This window comes from Simochromis diagramma, unplaced genomic scaffold, assembly GCF_900408965.1.
Source record: "Simochromis diagramma unplaced genomic scaffold, fSimDia1.1 OVJJ01000361.1, whole genome shotgun sequence".
Taxonomy (NCBI): domain Eukaryota; kingdom Metazoa; phylum Chordata; class Actinopteri; order Cichliformes; family Cichlidae; genus Simochromis; species Simochromis diagramma.
Genome location: NW_024386860.1, coordinates 16,999,208 through 17,019,033, shown reverse-complemented (window position 1 = coordinate 17,019,033; position 19,826 = coordinate 16,999,208). Strand labels below are relative to the sequence as shown.

At 42.6% G+C, this 19,826-nt stretch overlaps 1 protein-coding gene across 4 annotated transcripts in view; it reads right to left on the bottom strand.

The window, feature by feature from the left end:
- LOC120732933 (lamin-A-like) overlaps positions 1 to 13,044 on the bottom strand; it is a 39,162-nt gene extending 26,118 nt beyond the window's left edge. The window contains exons 1-3 of one of the 4 annotated variants that reach the window (XM_040030852.1): positions 12,895 to 13,044; positions 6,873 to 7,087; positions 4,999 to 5,378 (exon numbers count right to left, since the gene is read on the bottom strand). In XM_040030852.1, coding sequence (XP_039886786.1) covers positions 4,999 to 5,333 — 335 coding nt within the window. In that variant the 5' untranslated portion in view covers positions 5,334 to 5,378; positions 6,873 to 7,087; positions 12,895 to 13,044. Of the gene's footprint in view, positions 1 to 4,998; positions 5,379 to 5,639; positions 6,106 to 6,872; positions 7,704 to 12,894 lie in introns of those variants that run through there. The other 3 variants (XM_040030853.1, XM_040030851.1, XM_040030854.1) reach the window with 3 other exon arrangements.
- Positions 13,045 to 19,826: the final 6,782 nt, after the last annotated feature.

Below are 19,826 nucleotides of genomic sequence, written 5' to 3'. Positions count from 1 at the left end.
CAGAGTGCATTTATTTATTATTTTTTCTAGTTTTATTTCTTTCCTCCACACTTGGATTTACTTTTCATTTCCATTTCACTCCACACTAAAACCAAAGGACACGCCCAGAGATCCTGTGTTAATGCTATTATGTTGGGACAATATTAGGTGGTGTTTCTTTAGTGTCGTGGCCGATGGGTGAATATAAACCTTACATCATTACAGTTGACAGTATTTAAAGTTGTTTCCATATAAACACTGAAAAATGGTTTTGTTGGCTGTAATAACTTCTCCTGCTCTTACAGCAATACAGGAGAAGATCCTTCGTATTGTGGTGAGTAATCATTAGTAAATATGAGCTTTATATGAGGTTTCATTCACTTAAGTTTAAATCCACAGTACAAAATTCCCTCTTTGTGTTTTCCTGCAGCAGACCAAACACCTGACGCTTCAACTTAACTCAGAGCCTTCTGCTGTTCAGTGTTAAAACACAATTCCAGCGTTTGTCTTGTCAGTTTCCACTTGAATGCCATTCTGAAGCAATCTTTTAATGGATAATCGAAGTTCAAGGGGACAATCGTGGATATCTAACCTCAGGGTCGATGACTGTATTTTGTTGCCCCTGTGAAACACTTTGTACTGTGGATTTTGAGAGGTTGCCTATAAATAAAGAGCTTATTATATAAATGCTTAGATTAGTGTAGTTTGCATAGCAGCACAAAGCTAAAATAAAACGTAATATGATGACCAATAATTCCTTTATCAGCCTGGTTGAGGATTAAAAATGACCCTGCAATAACACCCTCATACAAACAGCTAGACTTTAGACTCTACGTGAGACAACGCAGGCGCAGTGCTCTAAGTATTCAATGAAAAAGACCTTGACAGTAACGTGTCTCCTCTTTAGTGTAGCTTTGCCTGGTTTTCAAACCTGAGCCATTTCAAGTGGCTCCAGGCTTTAAGTTTAGACCTGTTTTAAATTTTCCCTCACACCTGCTTTTCACCACAATTTTAAATTACATATGAGAGAGGTTGTCGTTCTGACCCCTTGTTGCTTCGCTTCAGGGGATGAAAGCATGTGTCCCCTGCGGTCGTTCTGCATACAAAGGCGTGTGTGTGTCTGCCTTTGGGCTGAACAGGCGTGTCCTGTCAGCCGAACTGCACTGAAGGCTCCACCTGTTGCTGTGTCATGTTTGGCAGCAACAAGCAAGGACACCAGCGAAAAGTCAACACATTGTGAGACTTAACAGCCGCACGTTCGTTCTGCTGCTGCTGTCGCCGCCTGACGCTCAGCCCAGCAGCGTCACAGCAGCCCGTCGGTGTGTATTAATAAAGCCGACTTCCCGTCACAGAGAGTCCACTCAGCCCATTCCAGAGGCCATGAAAAAAGGGTCTGAGTCACAACCCCGTCACACAGCCGAGCCAAGGCTCCCACAGCACCATGGAAACCAAACAGCAAACACGCCACTTAAAGTCTAGCAGATAAAGGCAGCTCAAGCCGGACTGAGTGATTCCAGCACACATGCATCAAAAGAATCTGCCTCCTTAGGAAAGTAAAACTGCTGTGGGAGCCGTGGTTACTCCTGCAGGCAAGAAGCACCGTGATAAGGCAAAGACTGCTGAATGCAATATGTATTAAGCTGATGAGCTTAGGACCACTCAAAGAAAGGCAAGCCACACTAAAGACGCATTTCCCGCAGAGTTATGGATCTTATATTACCGCTGCTGTGGAGGTTAGCCGATTGATTTGTGTGCTTATTTTTCCTTTTAGCAGGATTTTTTAAAAACTTAAGAAGGGACTTGTGTGAAACGTTTCAACAGGACCCAGCCGAGACCAGATGTGCTCCAAACTTTGGGAGTTTATATGGAACTGGATTCAGAAAAACTTGCATTTGTAGACATATTTCTACAAACATACATCAAATAAAAATAAGGGAAAAAAGGGAGACACACATCAGAAAATCATTGATGTAGATATTCTACTAGACTCAAGGACACCAGTCACGCATGGTGTGGAGGAAACTTTCAGCCTTGTTCTTGTTGCTCTTTGTAGTGAGCCGGCAGCTCAGGCCACACCCACAGTCACACTGTTTCATAGTTCAGATCAGTGTTGGTCAAGTTACTTGGAAAAAGTAATCAATAACTAATTACTTCCCCGAAAAAGCAATCCCGTTACTTTACTGATTACTTATTTTCAAAAGTAATTCGTTACTTTTTAAAAACATGATTTACAACCTGAATAGCTGATAAAGCGATAGATCTTTCAGCCCAATTCTACTTTTTCTGCATAATCCATCATACAAAATGTAATCAAGTTTAGGGTTTTTTTGCTGTAAAAAGAAGTTTTCTTCTCATGAAGTGAACAGCGGACACTAACGTTTTTGTCACTTTTTATGGAATCAAACTCAAAGTAAGGTCAGTACTTCCACGCATTAAACGCTGCACGCTCATACGCTCTCCCGCACTCGATATATGATCCATTGTTGATCTGCACACAGCTGTTGCCACGAACGTCGCACTCGCTTACGTCACTGTCATGAGACACTCTCGCAAAAAAAAAAAAAAAAAAAAAAAAAAAAAAAAAAAAAAAAAAACCCACGGCTTTAGGAATACAGTAACGCAGCGTGCTTACAGGAAAGTAACAGTAATCCAATTACCTTTTTTGCAATAGTAATCCCTTACTTTAGTCGTTACTTGAAAAAAAGTAATCGGATTACACTAACACATTACTGCCCATCTCTGGTTCAGATGCAAGTAAAACGTCAAGTCTTTGAAAAGGAAGCAATTAGCAACTAATCAGATCAAAGGAGTCATTAAATTTGTGGTCACACACACACACACACACACGCACACACACACACCCACACACACACACACACGAAAACGCAGCTATTTTATTCCTGAAAAAATGATTTTGGTTTGAGGAACAATCAGGAAACAAAGTGCTGACTGTAAAGAATTAGAGTGCAGCGAGTCGATATTTTGCATTTTCTCTTTCTCTCACATGAACTTTGCTGCCAACACATTCCTGGGCAGCACTGCTGGCCGAGTCTGATCTGCCGACAGACTCCCCCAACATCTGAAGACGCGCAGACGTTCAGTAAGGCATCGAGTCGGAAATTTTGTGGACTCGGGGCGACTTACAGGGGGAAAAAAAAAAAAATCTGCTCACAATCCTAATAGCTCCTCAGCTAGCTGAAGCTGTTAGAGCTGCTTGATAATGTGGCCTCGGCTCCAACACTCCTCCAATAACACCAGCCTGCATGCCAAGCTACACACAGGGTTTCCTCTAAATGTTGTTTTCAAATAATGAATGCAGCGTCAACCACCTACTGTAATGGAACCGTTTCCATTCCACTTCCTAACCTCATTTAGATGTAGTGACGAATGCCGTAGCCTAGCTTGATTAGTATCTGGGAACAAGCAGCCATGGATACCGTTTGCTCAATGCATCATTGTAAATATGACACAATGCTAAATAATATACCAATATGTACAGAAAACTCTTCATTTTAGTACAGAGTTGTGTAAGTTTTGAAATAATGACTCCCTCTCATGTGCCTCACAGTGGTTTGGTTCATTGTCCACCATTCCTTAACTCCTGTGCTTTGAAAGTTTCAAATAAAGGATGAATGACAGACATGCGTGTTCTTCACTTCCACCACGCAACAGAATTTAACAAAACAAAAACAGTAAAATTAGACTGCATTTTGTTAGCTCGGCTACTTTTTCGTTCAATTTCATGCTTCAGTACGAAACTCAATTCACAAATGCCAAAACTCTAAAGTCTTTATGCAACTGTGCAAAGTAATCTCGCCGTGTGTGAAGCTGTGAGTCGACATTCTGTCACGGGGACAGTGATTCCGGCTCAGCAGAGCAGGCTGTGTTCAGCCTGTTTGCCTGGAGGTGTGTCCTTTCCTTCAACGGGGACTGAAGTGACATGACTGCACCTGAAAACTGACAAACTCAGGAATGACATTTACAACCCTGATGTTGGATCTGGCTGCACATTTCACACCGCATTCCACAGACGACAGGGTGTTGCACCTCCTCAGCTGTTCATGCAACACAGGGTGTGAATTCAAAGTATTGCAGCACAAAAGGTAAAATCACAGCAGCTGCATCCACACGTTCACATCACATTCACTGTAGTTTAACCAGCTGCTACGAGACACACCGACAGGGTTTGAAGACATATTTTAAAAGAAGACAAACCTGCGCTGGCTGACGCTCAGCAGTAACAACGCCAGGGAATCCTTAACGCGTCCCCATATAACAATCTGATTCATCTTTTTTTTTACAGCGCCACAGAGTAAAAATTACTGACCTATAATCTGAAAAGCATCATTCTTATGCAGCAGGAGGAATACGAGAACATATCAAAGTTACTGTGGAATCACTTGGCAGAAAGTCAGGGAATTCCCCCACACAGATCCCACACAACGGCAGATAAACGTTACATCATCAGTGTGCTGCTGCTTGAAAGATTTATGGATCATTCCCAGTGGTTCCCCTGACTCTGAAGCAAAACTGCATCAGTGTTTGTTTTCATCTGTCCTCTGAAGAGAAATGACACCTGCACAAAATCATCAGTGTGTGCTTCTGATATGTTAACTTATTTACACATGAAATCAGGTACAGTGTAGTTTACATCCACAATGTGATGTCAGTACAATAGCAACTGTCTGATAGATGGGTGTAGCTATCCCGACCAGCTGGTTTTTGAACATTTGTTTTGAAGGTTGCATTTTAGCATTTATTTTTGGTCCTTCTTGGATCTGACTAACAAGGACTCTGCATGCTCAGATGTTAGTAACAAAGTAGGCATTTATTCCCACAACAAGCGTGATGCTGTATCAAATAGGACTTAAAATCAGCGACTGGGAACATAAACAACAGGGAAAAAAGTGAGGGCACGTTCTCATAGACTTCTATACAACTGGACCAATTCTTGAAACCAGGGCAGTCGCCCCCTCCTGGCTATTAGGAAGAAAGTCCCCGCCCATTTGCTCTTCTTACCTGGCTTTGAGCTCTTTGTGCTCCTCCTTGATCTTGCTGAGCTCCAGCTGCAGGCGTGCTCGCTCCTTGGCCACCTGGTCGAGAGTCTTGCGGGCATCCGCCAGCTCCGTCTCATAGGCTGTCTTGATGCCCGACAGATCACGGGTGACCGAGGACTCAGACTCGCTGATGCGCAACCGCAGCCCGGCGTTCTCCGACTCCAAGGAGCGCACCTTGTCGATGTACACGGCCAGCCGGTCGTTGAGGTTGCACAGCTCCTCCTTCTCCTGCAGCCTGGTGATGCGGGCCGGAGAGACGGCGCTGCGGCTGGTGCGTTTTTGGCTCGGGGTTTCCATGGTAATAATGGCTCAGCAAGAGACGCAGATGGGGTGAGTCACTGGCTGTGGGAGAGGAGGAAGACTTAATGAGAAGAGTATCAAGGTTGCCTTCCACAGAAACACACTGCACTGATTTAATGGCTGAATCACAAGTTAAACTTTAACTGAGGTGAAAGCGAAGAAAGGCTCCAGTCTTCCACCACAGTGATTCTTATCTGTCCGCCTCCAGTCCTCCGTCTGCTCACAGATTTGTTTTATTAACTCGTTTTGATTTTTTTGGGAAGCATATGCTAAAAAAGATAATGCTGAACTTATCACAGCTACCTTTTCACTTGTTTCCTGCTCCCTTTTACATTCATGTCGATATTTCCAAAACAAACTAACCCACTGTGATAACCTCACCGTCCGCTCTGCTTCAGCAACATTAAACTGCTGTAGGTGTTGTTAAACCACTTTACGCAGCTTGCTCAACACATTTCCCACAAAGACCAACCCACATACCTTTTGCAAGGCTGTAAACACCCTCATAATTACAGTGAAAATATGCAGTTGTAACCAGGGACACTAAAACAAGGCATTACCATGCTGCTCTGCCATCCACAGAGACTCTGGTAAAAAATGCTTTTATTTGTTTAGAGATCAGAATGTTCAGTGGTGATCATTTTGCCCACAGCCACTAGCAACAGCGCTCAATATAATTCCAAAGTGTTGACTCATAATCTAAACGATTGCTGCAGGATGCCCTGATATGGACAAGTATCCATCCTAATATGAGGAGTGTTACATCGAAACCTTAAAAGCTTCAGAGCTTACAGTTCACTGGAAAAGTATACAAAATGAATTAAAATAAAAATGCATGGAAGCAAGCCACACCCACACACACACACACACACACACACACACACATAAATAAATACATACATATATAAGAGAATTTTACAAATGAAACACGCAAAGGGAGAAGCTCTACAAATCAAATTATGAGGCTTTGACGAAACTTCTCAACGAGACTTATCAGCACTGTTATCAGTAACTGTGGCCAAACAGGTGAGACTGAAAACTACTCTACTTGTCAGCAGTTGCTCCACTCACAGCCTAACAAGCCTGTCCCACCAAATGGCGGGAATGGGCTCTCCAGATTGGAGTGGGTGGACACACCAAACTCTTCCATCCATCCCCTCTCGCTCATTACCAAAAGTGCACGCGAGAACATGCACGTGGGTGGGATGCATGCACACGCCCACAGGAGCACACACTTACGAGTACTCTCTCTGGACTGACTTTGAATAAATGAAGCATCATTTCAGCTTCCAAAAGCAGCTCCTGAGCATTAACAGGTGCTGTCTGATGTTCAGCTCTTCAGCCACTGAAACGAGCTACAACTTTGACAAAGTTATGCCTCAGAAAAGGAAAATGAAAGCAGCTTTCAGCTGACTGAACGAGTTTAACCAGCTCAAAATGACAAGTATACTAGAAGCACAGACAGCAGCAGTGTCAGTGAGACATAAAGAAAAAGCCTCACAGGAGACAAACATGAGGAAACTCTCTGAAGCTTACCTTAGCTGTGTGAGAGCCTTTTGACTGCAGCCTGCTGAAGGGTGTAAAAGTGCGAGCACAGGATCTTTCTGGAAGTTTATCTGCTGGTTTCAGTGCCTCAGATGATCGCAGTCCCAGATCTGTTGAAGAATGCTGTCTGCTGGTGGGTGTGTGCTCCTTTGGCTCGTGCCCTGGACTGCTTTCGTAGCCGAAGCTCACTGCACATGTACCTACCGCTGAAGAGGGAGACGGGGCGGGAGCACAAGAGAGAAGAGGGTGGGGTAGCGAGGAGGAGTCAGGCTAGGACAGACTGTGTGTGTGTGCATGCAGAAAGCAGCTGCTGAGCTTTATCTCGCTCTGCTCTTGCCCTATCTTTTCCTTTCTCTTTTCCCTCACACTGAGCCCTTGCAGACACACTGACCTCAGCAGTTGGTGCAAGTGGTCTGTCAATAAAACGCTGCGACACTGATGATACCGAGCAGCTCCCAGGTGGGTGAAAGTGTGTGAATGTGCGGATTACACCCTGCTCCTCCCTGCTGATTTGAAGAACACATTCTTTCAAGCTGAAAGGCCAAAGACATGAATGAAGAATTCCAGTTCCATCAAGAAATCCTGCTGCAGAACGACGCAGAGGTGACCTTGAGCCCTTGTAACGCACCATAAACACAGGCAATGAAACTAATCCAGAGTACATGCATATGATTCATCACCTTTGTCCACAGTTCTCGTTTTACCCATGGCAGAAAAATAGCCTTTCAGCAAGGTTATCCAAAGGATTAAAGGAGGAAAACGTCCAGGGAATTCTCATATTATAACCCCAGATGATAAGAGAATAATTCCCAAAAGGCATCTTGACAAGCTAAAAGTCTGACACTCAATCCGGAGCTCATCTGGACTTATATTTGTTTCGGCGGGGTGGAGTTAATGGTACCACAGGTCCAATCAAGCTCTGATATTTTCTGTGTGTCTCTGTGGGTGCACACATCTTCTCACCATGGAAATAAACGTTTGTCCATTCATGTGTGCGTCTGTGTATGCGCATGTGGTTAGACGGGGGCAAGACAGCACCTCTGTTTTTGGGCATGGGGCAGGTCCAGTAGCTAAGGGAGTATCCCGGCTACAGCGCGGCCTTCCAGTGGAAAGCAGCCGTCAGAGTCTGAGTCACACGTCCCTGCTACAAACAGCTCACATTTTTAGCCCTTCTTTCCTTTAACCCTTTTTCTTTCTCTTTCTCTTCATCATCATCATCATGTCCACATTTCAAGTTTTTCAGCTCTCATGTTTCCATGGAAGTCACACAAAGATAGGAATGCATGGTTGGCAGCCCAGATAGCTTTTCAGTAAGGCTCTTTTCTCAAGGGCACAAACAATAATAGCATTTCTCATTTAAAATGCCATCACATGGGAACATGATGACAGCAAAGCACCCCGAAGCAGAAAAAGGTCCTAACTGGAATTTCTTTTCACCGTACCAGAACAAACCTGGAGATGGGTGACTGGTAAGCACTTACAATTTCAAAATCTTACAAAATTCTCAGCTTGTTGATACTTGAAAACAAACCTAATGTTTTCTAAGTGAAAGTTCACATGTAGCAATTTCATCAACTTATTTTCAGCATCTATGAGCAAGTCAAAAATAACTGTGCAATGTGCTCCTTTGCACATGTGCAGGTACCAGCACTGGATCAGATTTAACCCCGTGTGTGTGAACAAGCCTCAAAACTCATTAATGGTACAGCGGACATTGTTAAACATCTTATTTATGGGGCTATGAGTTAATTTATTAAGTAAATGTGGTGTCAGGACATTTAGGAGAATTTTTAATGTATGAAGAAAAAAAATACATGACTCACTTAGCAGTTAATTGTACTCACAGACCACCCTGAAGTCTGAGCTCCATCTCTGGTAATTTTAGCTTTTTATCTATTTCAGTTATGACACAGTAATTAAGTGCCTCCATCTTACATATACAGTCTATGTAATACAAACAGATGACACTATTCTTTTATAAATGTGGTTTGGACAAACCATCATGTTTACGCCCAGTAAAGCACACCCAAAGCATTTAAGCCTTCATCCCCTCAGCCGCTGACTGGTGCACAGTTTGATTCCCAGATGCATTCATCAAGTCCAAAAACAGGAGCTAGCATGACAGACCGGGATGCAACTCAGCAGCCAAAACAAGTACAGAACAATATGTTATCAGTCAGCTTTTCCCCCCCAGACTTTACTCACTCGCGCTCTCCTTTTCTACCCTCACCGCATTCCATGCAGGCACACACACAAAGACAGAAAGAAACCCACAAGGCGTGCCGTCCCATTGTGCAATCCTGACATATTTCCCCATCCTGAGCTACTGACTTACTGCTCTACTAGGAGAAAAGAGCAGCAATGAAGAAGAATTTGAACCAGAGAAAATCTGGCATGGGAACGAAAGGAAAGCTATTAGACCGTTTTCATTCCTGTTCCTCCAACTGAGGAACGCATAAAACATGCACAGCAGTACACACTAATGCTTCCTGGTTTGTTTGTTTTTTTAAATCGCACTACCTGCGGAGCACGTCTTGGATTGTGCACGTTTAAGATAATGAAAAATAACCACACATATTTTATATTGTTTGTTTTTTTAGCCAAAAATCCCTCACCCAGAAAATATCCTTGAATGTACGCTTCATTTTCATAACCTGGTTACATCATTTTGAAGCTGAAAGTTTGCATTTTCAGGGACATGTTTTCTACATTTTACAGCATTTTGATTGAAATACTTGAAAATTGTACAAAGCACCTGAGCTTGTAAAATTCTAGCATTTATTAGCACGTTAAGGCTAATTGGCAACTATACGCACCCACAGTCTAGGATGCACCTCAGTAACTGAGCTTGCTGACTCGGCTGATGACGCTACATTTGTTTTTAAATGTGGTCAAACCACATTTGGACACATTAAAAAGAAAACTAAGACAAATTCTCACTCAGTGCTTTAAGGACCAGCATGTGACATCATCGTGTCCATCTTTTACATACAGTCTGACGTCATCTCTGCTGCTTAAGAGATCATTGTTCATCTTCCTATTTTTGCCTGAATCATTAACAGAAGACTGGTGCCTAATGTTTCTATCCAGCGTGGACGAGCCTGGAAATAGAATAATATTTATCTAAATTCATTTTTTCAAATCTTTTAAGGCAAAACTGAACGTTAGTTTGACATTTTGTTTACAACTACAGTGCAACATCAGCGTCGTGTCAAACAGTTGTTGCTTTATGAGCCTCTGTTTTGCTTAGAGTGCAAATTATCTGAAAGCCTTCAGTCTTATGTAAATTCGCCTCGTGATTTTTCACAGTGTGCTGGAGATGTGAAAAAAAAAAAAAATTGCCGAGACGGGAAACACGATGCGCCATCCCTGATGAGGGAGTATTCTAAACAGATAGAAACCACCAGGAAGATCAAAAGCTTGACTCATTATTTCAATCAGCAACATGAGGAAGTAAAACTCCACTGGGGAAACTGCAAATGACACGCAAGTCGCTTGGAGGCTGAATAATCCTCAACTGATGCAGACTTAACAACCTGATGTCTACAATGGGCATTTCTGTCACCGTGGGAACAACAACAACAACAGAAAATCTTGCTATGGAGTCACATGTGTTTCCACCAACAGCTTTACAACAGTGTCTCCTGTTACCAGCAGAATGAGTCCCATACTTCACTGTCCTTACAGTACAGTTGTACCATTAATGAAATGATGTTACATGTTCTACACTTTTAACAACGTAGAACACATAAATCGTTCTTTTAGTACAAGCTGATGTAAACGTAATCAGACGTACTTAAATAATCACATGCCTGCACGTACAGTAAACTACGAGGGCCATGATCCCCTCCATCCTCCTGCCATGAAAGATCCCATTGTAACATGGTTTCAATGAAAAAAGTGCACGTTCATTATCCAGCAGAAAAAGCATCTGTATGTTCACTGAAAACAGATTCAAATTCAGTCAGACAAATGAAAGAGCTGTTTTCAATATACACTGCCTTCTTGTCCCTCTGTATATTCATCATGAAATGTGCCCAGAAGTGTTTCCACAACAGTGTTTTCAGCATTTTATCCTGAATTTGTTCTCTTTTACCAGTGTTTCCCCTACAATGAGTCCAGCCTGCTCCACTCTGTGTAGAAAGAAGGACTCGTTTAAAATACAGCCGGGCTTGTTGGACTGCCTCTCAACTCAAGGTTTCACCATCTCATTTAGCTTCCAAACCCTTGTCCCAACCTCAAATATAACCCTAAAATGAAGCGTTAAGCCTCAAACAGGTGTTTGAATGGATGTGGAAAAACGAGAGCTGGACAAAAAGTTGTCAGTTTTACAATATGTAATCTCTCTCACGGTCTAAGACTTAAACTGGCTCTCACAAAGATGACAGAACAAGTTTCTATTTAATTTCACGGAGGAATGATTCTCAAGAAAGCTGCAACACACTCCCTGTGCTGCACAGCCACAAAAACAAGTCCGCGCACACACACTCGCTCTCACAAACACAGTATATCTTTTTAGCTGTCTGCTTTTCAAAATAGCCTCTTTACGACTGCCTGTGTGAGTCATTCAGGAAAAATCTGTAAATTATAGCTGTAACAAAATGTCCTGGATTAAACTCTCTCCAAACAGACTGTGCAATGAGCTGCTTCTAAAATAGAGTTGATATTTGTCTCTGACAAGCCGTCTTTTTAAAAATCAGGAATCGGCCCAGATCTTCAGCATCAGCCCAAACACAATATCATGAACACCCTGCAGAGCCTCATCCTGGACCAGTTCGCCTGCCGACCCTGAGTTGGAGTTGACTGAGGTCTTCATCCCCCCTTCCTCTTCAGCCTCTACATTGCAGACTTCAGCTACATCTTCAGCAGTCTCCTGAACTCTGCAGCAGTGTTATGTATCAGAAGACAAGGAGCACAGGGCTGTGGTGGGTAACTGTAATACATAGTACAACCAGAACAGGCTTCAGCTGTTTGTGGACATTAAGAGAATTACAGCTCTATTGGCACTGTTTCCATGTGCACACACCGGAGGCTTAAGTACTCTGTGTTCGTCCTGATGCAGAGAATGGCACAGGAACTCATTCCTGCCAGGAGCCATCAAACGTTACAACTACCCACTATGACATCTGGACTGTTTAGACTCGCCATATCTTGTGTTTATTGTCCGTAGTATCATTAAACTTTGGAGTATTTATTTTAACTTACTGTACCTTGAATGTGGCCCTTTTTAAACGTATATATATATATATATATATATATTTATATATATATATATATATCTTACATTTTTCTAGCTTCATATTTTATATCATATTGATATTTTCATTTATCCCTCCACCTCACCCACACACCGTGATTAATAAAGTATTCTGATTCTGACTGATTTCACAGCGTGGATTTCTTTGGGATTTCCCCCGTTCACGTCGAGAGACAAATAACAAAACTGAACAATCAATATTGACTTCGGTTACCGGTAAACGTGGTTTCTGTTTTCTGAGCATCAGTATGAGTGCAGATTTTCCGGAAGTCCCGGGTGATCAACAGGTTCAGTAAAGCTCAAACCAGGACAGCTGACACAAACCTCACATTTATTCCTATTTTCTGGAGTATGATGTCATCATTGGGCGAAGCGCCTGCTGGGTGTCGCGCACCGCTCTGCTGCCGCGTGATTGGCTGATTCTAATGTGGTTTCTAACAAAGCGCTCACTCGGTGTACATGCATGCTTTCGTCACGAGTTATGAGGACGCTCTCACTCTGTGCCTCTCTGGCGCCCCCTGCTACCACTTAGTACATATGACATAAATAGAACCCCACAGCCTTCCACTGAAGTCATTCACAAGCACAGCACATCCACGCCATCCACTGGCTGACACACTGAATGGAAACTGTCAGCATGGGTCACGGAGTTCATGCACTGATTGAACTCTCTGCCTGCTCCCTGTTAGAAACTATAAGAAGCAGAATAAATGCACTTCATCTTCCAGCTGAAACATGTTCAGCTCTCCGTCCTACCTTCGTCTTCTTCTGCCTTTTCTTCTGCAGCGCTTTAAAACGCGTCTCCTGTCTCTGCGCTCACGGGTGACCTTTCCAAATGTCGCCAGTCCCAGTTAATCGCGATATCATCCGCTGGGACCCGTTTCCTTTGAACAAATCGGAGAGCCGCGGAGCTCCGAGTCGAGTCGACCCGGGCCAGCAGCCACCTGCAGATCCACACACTTGATTAGGCTGCCAATCTCCGCTAATTACAATGCAGCCTGCAGGCGCCACCTGGCGACCATGATTAACGCTTCGGTAGTGACAGTATTTTTAGCTGGTGAGGGCTTCAGTCGAGCAAGGAATGTTTGGAGAAAATAAACCAAATGTGTGTAAGGCGTGACTAATACTGGGGGTACGGAACAGGGGTGTGTCCAGAGGGCCGGCATGAGGGGTGGCACAGCCCCCTCATGGTGCCCCCCACTAAGGTAACTAGAGCAGAGTAGTGCTGAGAGCATGGCTACTCTGTTTCTGTATATTATGCTGCTATCCTCTTCTAATCCAATATATTTTGGATGAATTCCTTGCACTGTGTACTCCCTGCCACTTATTTTAATGATTTTAAACTACGATTCTGCAAATACATGATGCTGGGTTATTGTAGACAAAGCTACCGAGCGTTGTATGTGATTAAAACAGTCAAGCTGCAACAACAAAGTGATATACATGGTTTCATTTTAAGTACTTTAAGTACATTTTGAAATGATGTGTATGCTAGTATTTAAATGAGGACATGACTTTTACTCGAGTCACGTTTCTTGTTCCTGGAATAGCCCATGCAAACATCGCTCCCAGAGCACGGATGGCTTTTTTCTTCTCCTCCTGCTGAACAGCTGATGATAGCACCACTGAGTTCAGGTTTTAAAGATTAATGAGAGTCTGCAGGATGTTGTGCTTTATGTTTGTGTTTAAGTGCTGCCTTAATTTCTGAATTCATCTCCAACAGTGACACAAGCAAAATAGAAAGTGCTTGTACTGTAGTTATGCTGTGATATGAGAGTGATGTAAACTCAATTTACTGCAAGAGGCCAGATGGTTGGAGTGCCAGTGAAAAAACAAGTTAACCCAGTGGTTTTCAAATAAACGTACACTTTAAAGTAATCACTTTGCTGCTGTGTATCTGAACATGTTACTTTTTTGTGTCGTTCACATTTTTACTGTCAGGCATCATATTAGGCCTGTTTAGACCCAAAAAGCCAAGATTACGTTGCTGTAAGTTTAAAGTAAAATATTAGATGGCAAAACAAATCTTTAATACCTCAAAATCTTTTTTTTTTTTTTCAAAACTTGAAATGGCCCCGGTTCTTTTTCCACACAGGATCCCACTGAAGCTTGTTTTGGACTGAAGATGATGCTGATGCTCAGGTAAAATTACTTCACATCACACTTCATACACCTGTTACTACAGCGGTTAGCAATACACTTTTAATGAATTAAATAACTGTGGTTTTCATTTCACTTGGGACCCCCGGAGAGCCCTCAGGGACCCCCCCAGCTCCATGGACCCCACCTTGCTAGTGATTGATACACTGACCTGTGCCGGGCTTTCCATGAATTGATAATTTAATTAAAGTGGCATCCAGGGAGCATCATACAAGCATTCCTCAAGGCGACTATAGCAGCACGACTGCCATCATCAAGCTGTACAGATGGCCCAGTTGAATGTTGCAGTCAGTTTAATTCCCTGCGATCCCAAACTCGTTCTAAATACAAACAAAAAAACACAAATTAAAAACAACTCGAGTGTACTGCCGAAAGATATTCTACAGAGCTCTTGGTGGGTTTGCTTATCATTATGTAACGGCTGAGCATGAATTTTACATGACCTATGTTATTGAGCTGTAAATGGTTTGTTTACATCTGTAACGTTCATAAATGATGGAATAGGACTCTGGGTCACTCGAACGCATCGTGACACTGTGATGTAGACTCCTCTGGTCTTAATGCTGTACCTTATGGGTGGCATATTAGTTATATTAATACAAATAAATTATTTATAAATAATATAGTTGAATCCAGAAAGCACTGAAAATCTTTTTTTATTAATAAAATATTCAACTGTTTCCAGTTTAAAAGTACTTGTTAGGTTAAATGGAAGTATAATGGAAGAGTTACGGCACTTTTATTAATAAGATTAACAAGAATTAAGGTGGGGGAGGGGCAAAAGATGGGGTGCATCCTGGGCAGGTCATCAGTCCATCGCAGACAAAACACACACCTGCGCGTCCACGTTAGACTCATCAGCAAACCTGCAAAGCACGTCTTTGGACTGAGGAAGGAAACTCCTGCAGCAACAAGGCGGACATGCAAACTGTACCCAGAAAGGCCCCACCCAACCGGGAGGTTCACACGGGGACAGACGAGATGACAGCGTTAACCACACCATAATCAGACTGCTCCATAATTAAATACGTCCAAAATAAGATCATTAAAAAACTGCTCAACAGGAGATCATAAAAAAAACTGCCACATATCAAACATCCATAAATGTCTTCTGTTCAAGTTCAAGTTTTTCTTTGATTAATGACAAAGGCTTGATCACCTCTGTTAACTATCAAAGATCCGTAAGAAAAACCAGCAGTTAAGAAGATGGAAGCCAGTGAGTTACTTTGTATGATCCTTTATTTTCTTGTACTGTGCCACTCATGCAGTCACTCGTCTCATCCTGTGTTGCAGCTTCCTTCATGCTTCCTCTAAGCTCATTTTCTTCTGATTGGCTGCCACTCTCAAAAAAATAAAGCAAACATCAGGTGATTTGGGCTTCTGTGCTCACCGCCTGAGCTACCTGCCTGACGGGGGTATTCACTCTCTGAGACCTGAAATGAAAGAATGGAGAAAATATCTGAAAGTGAGTGTGTAGAGCAGTCTGAGCTTTGGGCTCACAGGGATGAATTATCCTCACATTTAACTATTCTTCATATCTATTACTGTAGATATGAAACATGGCTTACATACCTTGCAATATGAAGGCAACCATTGTCATAATTTGGTGTTATATAAATAAAACTGAATATGAGCATCCTCCATATATCAGTATCTATGCGACAGAAAATAAGGAAATGCATAATAGATCCCTTTACAATTCATAGACTTTTCATTTTACCCTTGAATAAATGTTAAAGTGCATTCAAGCTTCAACTTGAGAGCCATCCGACGTGAGACATTTTATTTGTATCAAGCCATCATCATTTTTAATGAAATTTGACCCAGTTTGTGACTCTGCCCTTCTGCAGATTAAAAAGTACAATCTTTCATTGTGAACAGTAAAAGCAATATCCAAATCACCCAGCTGTCTGCAATACATTCAATAAAATGAGACATTAATGCCAAGAATAACAAGAAGGCCAAGCAGGACTCCTGAGTTCAAAGCGCTCTGTGAGATCACTGCCATACGGGAAGCGAGCGGTGAGGTGAGCCTTACTCATCACTAGGCGTGTCACTAGCTGTACAGCATCAATATGATTAGACACACAGACGGGGGGAGGGGAGAGGCAAGAGGGAAGGGGGTGGAAATAGGGGAAAGTGAGGCAGAGAGATGACCTAATACCCGTAAAAAGAAATGAAGTCATACTAACCTGACTCATATTCCCAGCTGACACCAGCTCTCCCAATCACAGCATCCCCAGTGTGTTCGTTGACAGAGGTGTGTGCCGGTCAACAGCTTCATTATGCATGTAAGCTTTTCACAGCAGGTGAGATGACTGTACAATACTTTTGTGATTGATTTGCACGTTTGTGATTGCAGATAGAAATAAAGTCTGCTGTGTACATGGGAAGGCTGAAACACTCGTTGGGTTCTGGACAATTTGTTGGACAAAACAAACACTTTTAGTGAAGCTGTGGAAGGCTAAATGATTAACTGGTAATAAAAATAACTGACATATGAATCAATAATAATTTTGTTGGCTACTTGTGTGTCACACTGCTCGCTGAATAAATCCCAGAGCACCGCAAAAAATAAAAAGTAGCACAAAAGAACAAATAAAAACTGCCATTTTAACTTGATCCCATTTAAATGAGACTGATTTCAAGTTCAAGTCCTGAGCAGCAACCACACAATTTTACAGCTAAATTACCCCAAACCTCCAAAGATGCATCACAGACTCATTTTTTAAGTGGGAGGGTCATAATATTATTTTATTCTAAATAAATTAAAGAAACTAAATAAACCAATATTTATGAACACAAAGCTACTTTTTGTAGTTACCCTCTACAAAATGTTCTATTTCTCACCACCAGGTGGCAGCGTGTTTGTAGCAGGAGTCTTCAGAAGTCTTAGTTTGCGTGCTGCTGTTTAATTGTTGACGTTTCCTTTTAGCTGCCCCAATTTCATCAACATGCTTTTTTCCCCCCCAGGTGTTAAAAAAATAATGTGCTCTTTATGACTGTTTCTGTTTAAAAAAAAAAAAGAAAGTTTGAACTGACTCACTGCGCCATCTTTTGGTACAAAGTGGTGTTGCAGCAGTAACGCAGATATTTCTGAGGTCGCAGCTGTCGCCTCTGTAAATCGGTTTAGTCAATTTTGAAAGGTTTTAAACTATTTCTCTATACGGGAATTTTACAGTAATTATCTTCAAAGAACTCAAGCCTCCTCAGAGTTGTTTTGGTTGTCTTGGTTTGTTTGGATTTATTGGACACCAGTATTTCAACGCTACACGTACAGAACTGCTGCAGCATTGCCTGCTCTAAAAAAAAACACAAAAAAAAACACACAAATTAGCAGACGCTTAAAGAAAACTTACAAAAAAAGAATAAAGCAGGGAAGAGTAGCCTCTACATTTAGCATGTTATTTATTCAGCTGATCGTCTTCAGGGCTCTCGTTGGCTTATGAACACAAGATGTGGTATCATTTGCATGAGGTCTTACATCATCCCAGAGTGCCCGTTCACTGTGGCATCAGCACGTGGTGCTTAGCCAACATGTCCCTTTGTGCTCGCAGAAGCCTCATTCAAGTGACAGCGGGGCACCAGAAAAGTCTTGAAAAGGACATCTGGCCGTGGAAGTCAAAGGGATGTCCTTCAGGGATTCTCGGACATGTCTTTACAGCCTTTTAAGCTCGTCCTCCGAGAGAGACAGATACTGTCCATAGGTGAAAGCAATATTTGCATGAGCTCTTGGACAAAGAGATGGGTGTGCAGCACACAAAACCACAGCATCTCCCCAAACATGCCAGTCAGCCTTTCATTAAGCGCAGGGAGGAAAAAAGGAAAAAGGAGAAACAGCACTACTGTGACGAACAGATGGTCAAAATCACTGAGTTTTTTATGTGCAAGTAACATGACCTCAGCACTCTGGGTTTCACAAGTATCCTGTAGCAAATGCACACACACACGCGCAAGCACAAAAGGACAAATGACAATTGTAGCCTACAGCTGAAAGATGTGAATGAAATCTTGACCTGCTGCGGTCCATTCACAGCCAGAGAAGATTTCGTTTAGGGTCATAAAGATTATGTGATACAACAGCATCACCAGTGGGCAACACCCAGACTCACACATTCAGGCAGAGACGGGGTGTGTGGATGTTGGGGGGGGGGGGGGAAACACTATCCCAGATCCATGCTTTTTATTGATTGGGGCTCTGGACTCCCAGCAGACCCCTTTTAATGGAGCCAGACGACCTCCTGGACGCTCATTGAAAGGCTGGTCCTCGTGTGGGTGCTTTTCTCCATCACAGCCTCGTTCTCACCCAATCCTCAGCGTTCTCCAAAGGGTGGGGATTGGGAGCAGACCCCCTGGGCCTACACTGTGGTCCTTCATAGATCACGCCATCATGCTCTCCTCCTCCTGCTGGTGCTGTTTTTTGTTGTTTTTTTCCCCCCTTTTCTCTAACCACGTCGTTGGCTGGAGTGGGGGATGTTTTAATCCTGGCCTCATACCAGGAGTTATCCTGTGAGTTCTCATCTGCAACACGTCCTTAGGGAACAAACCCCTTCCTGATTGGCACCCAGAGAGCGCGTCTAGACTATGATTACACATGTAAATACACCTGCCGTATCAGTATGACAGAGTCTTATCACGACACCGATATTGTTTCTATTCTCAGACCTGTTGTTTGGATATTTGTGATTATATTATTGCTCTGTTCTACGTGTTATTAAAAGGCAGAAGGCATTCTCACTAGAGATGCAAAAATATTCATGCTGAAGAATCACATGCCATGCTCAGCCTGTCACTTAAGACTGTTTATTTCATTACAGCTGCAGCCCAGTTGCAGTCTGGGAAAACACCATGAACGATAGAGAATAAGAAAACAGTACATTAATGATTGGGGTTAAATGCAGAATAATCTCCACAGTGGGAAAACTATTAGACACATCAACAGACTTCACTGGAATTTTACCCATCAGCTGTTTCTTGTATTTTCAAGTGCTGAACCTGAACTTGCCATGAACCCACAGGCCAAAGATCTGAATTACAAAAAAATATTGTGGAGTGGAAATAAAGCAGAAGAGCAAACATCCCCATAGTTCGCTTTGTCATTCAGGTAGCCTTATGCAACACATCCTCACTGTACAGCCCATATATGCACAGATGGTAAGGACAGCCTGAGTTAGACTGACACTCTGAGGAAGCTGAAAACATGGACATCAGTTGCTGCTCAGCACTGTACAGCGATTCAGACACCAACAACTGACACAACTTAAACAGCAACGTACAACTTCGCAATAAAATAATTATAAATCTAAACGGGTTCCCACTCATCTCATTGGCTTGTTTACTGTGGATATCTGTAAAAAAAAAAAAAAATCTGCTTTCAGCCTCAATCGAATTAACTGAAGTTGCAGGTACTTTGCTGAACCTTGAGTGAAACATGAAACCTTCACAAAGGAGGGAGGAAACCGATCACGTGGGCTGTGATTTCAGTTTCAGGATAATGATTTGATTTCCTATCGCTGCAGTTGGGATCT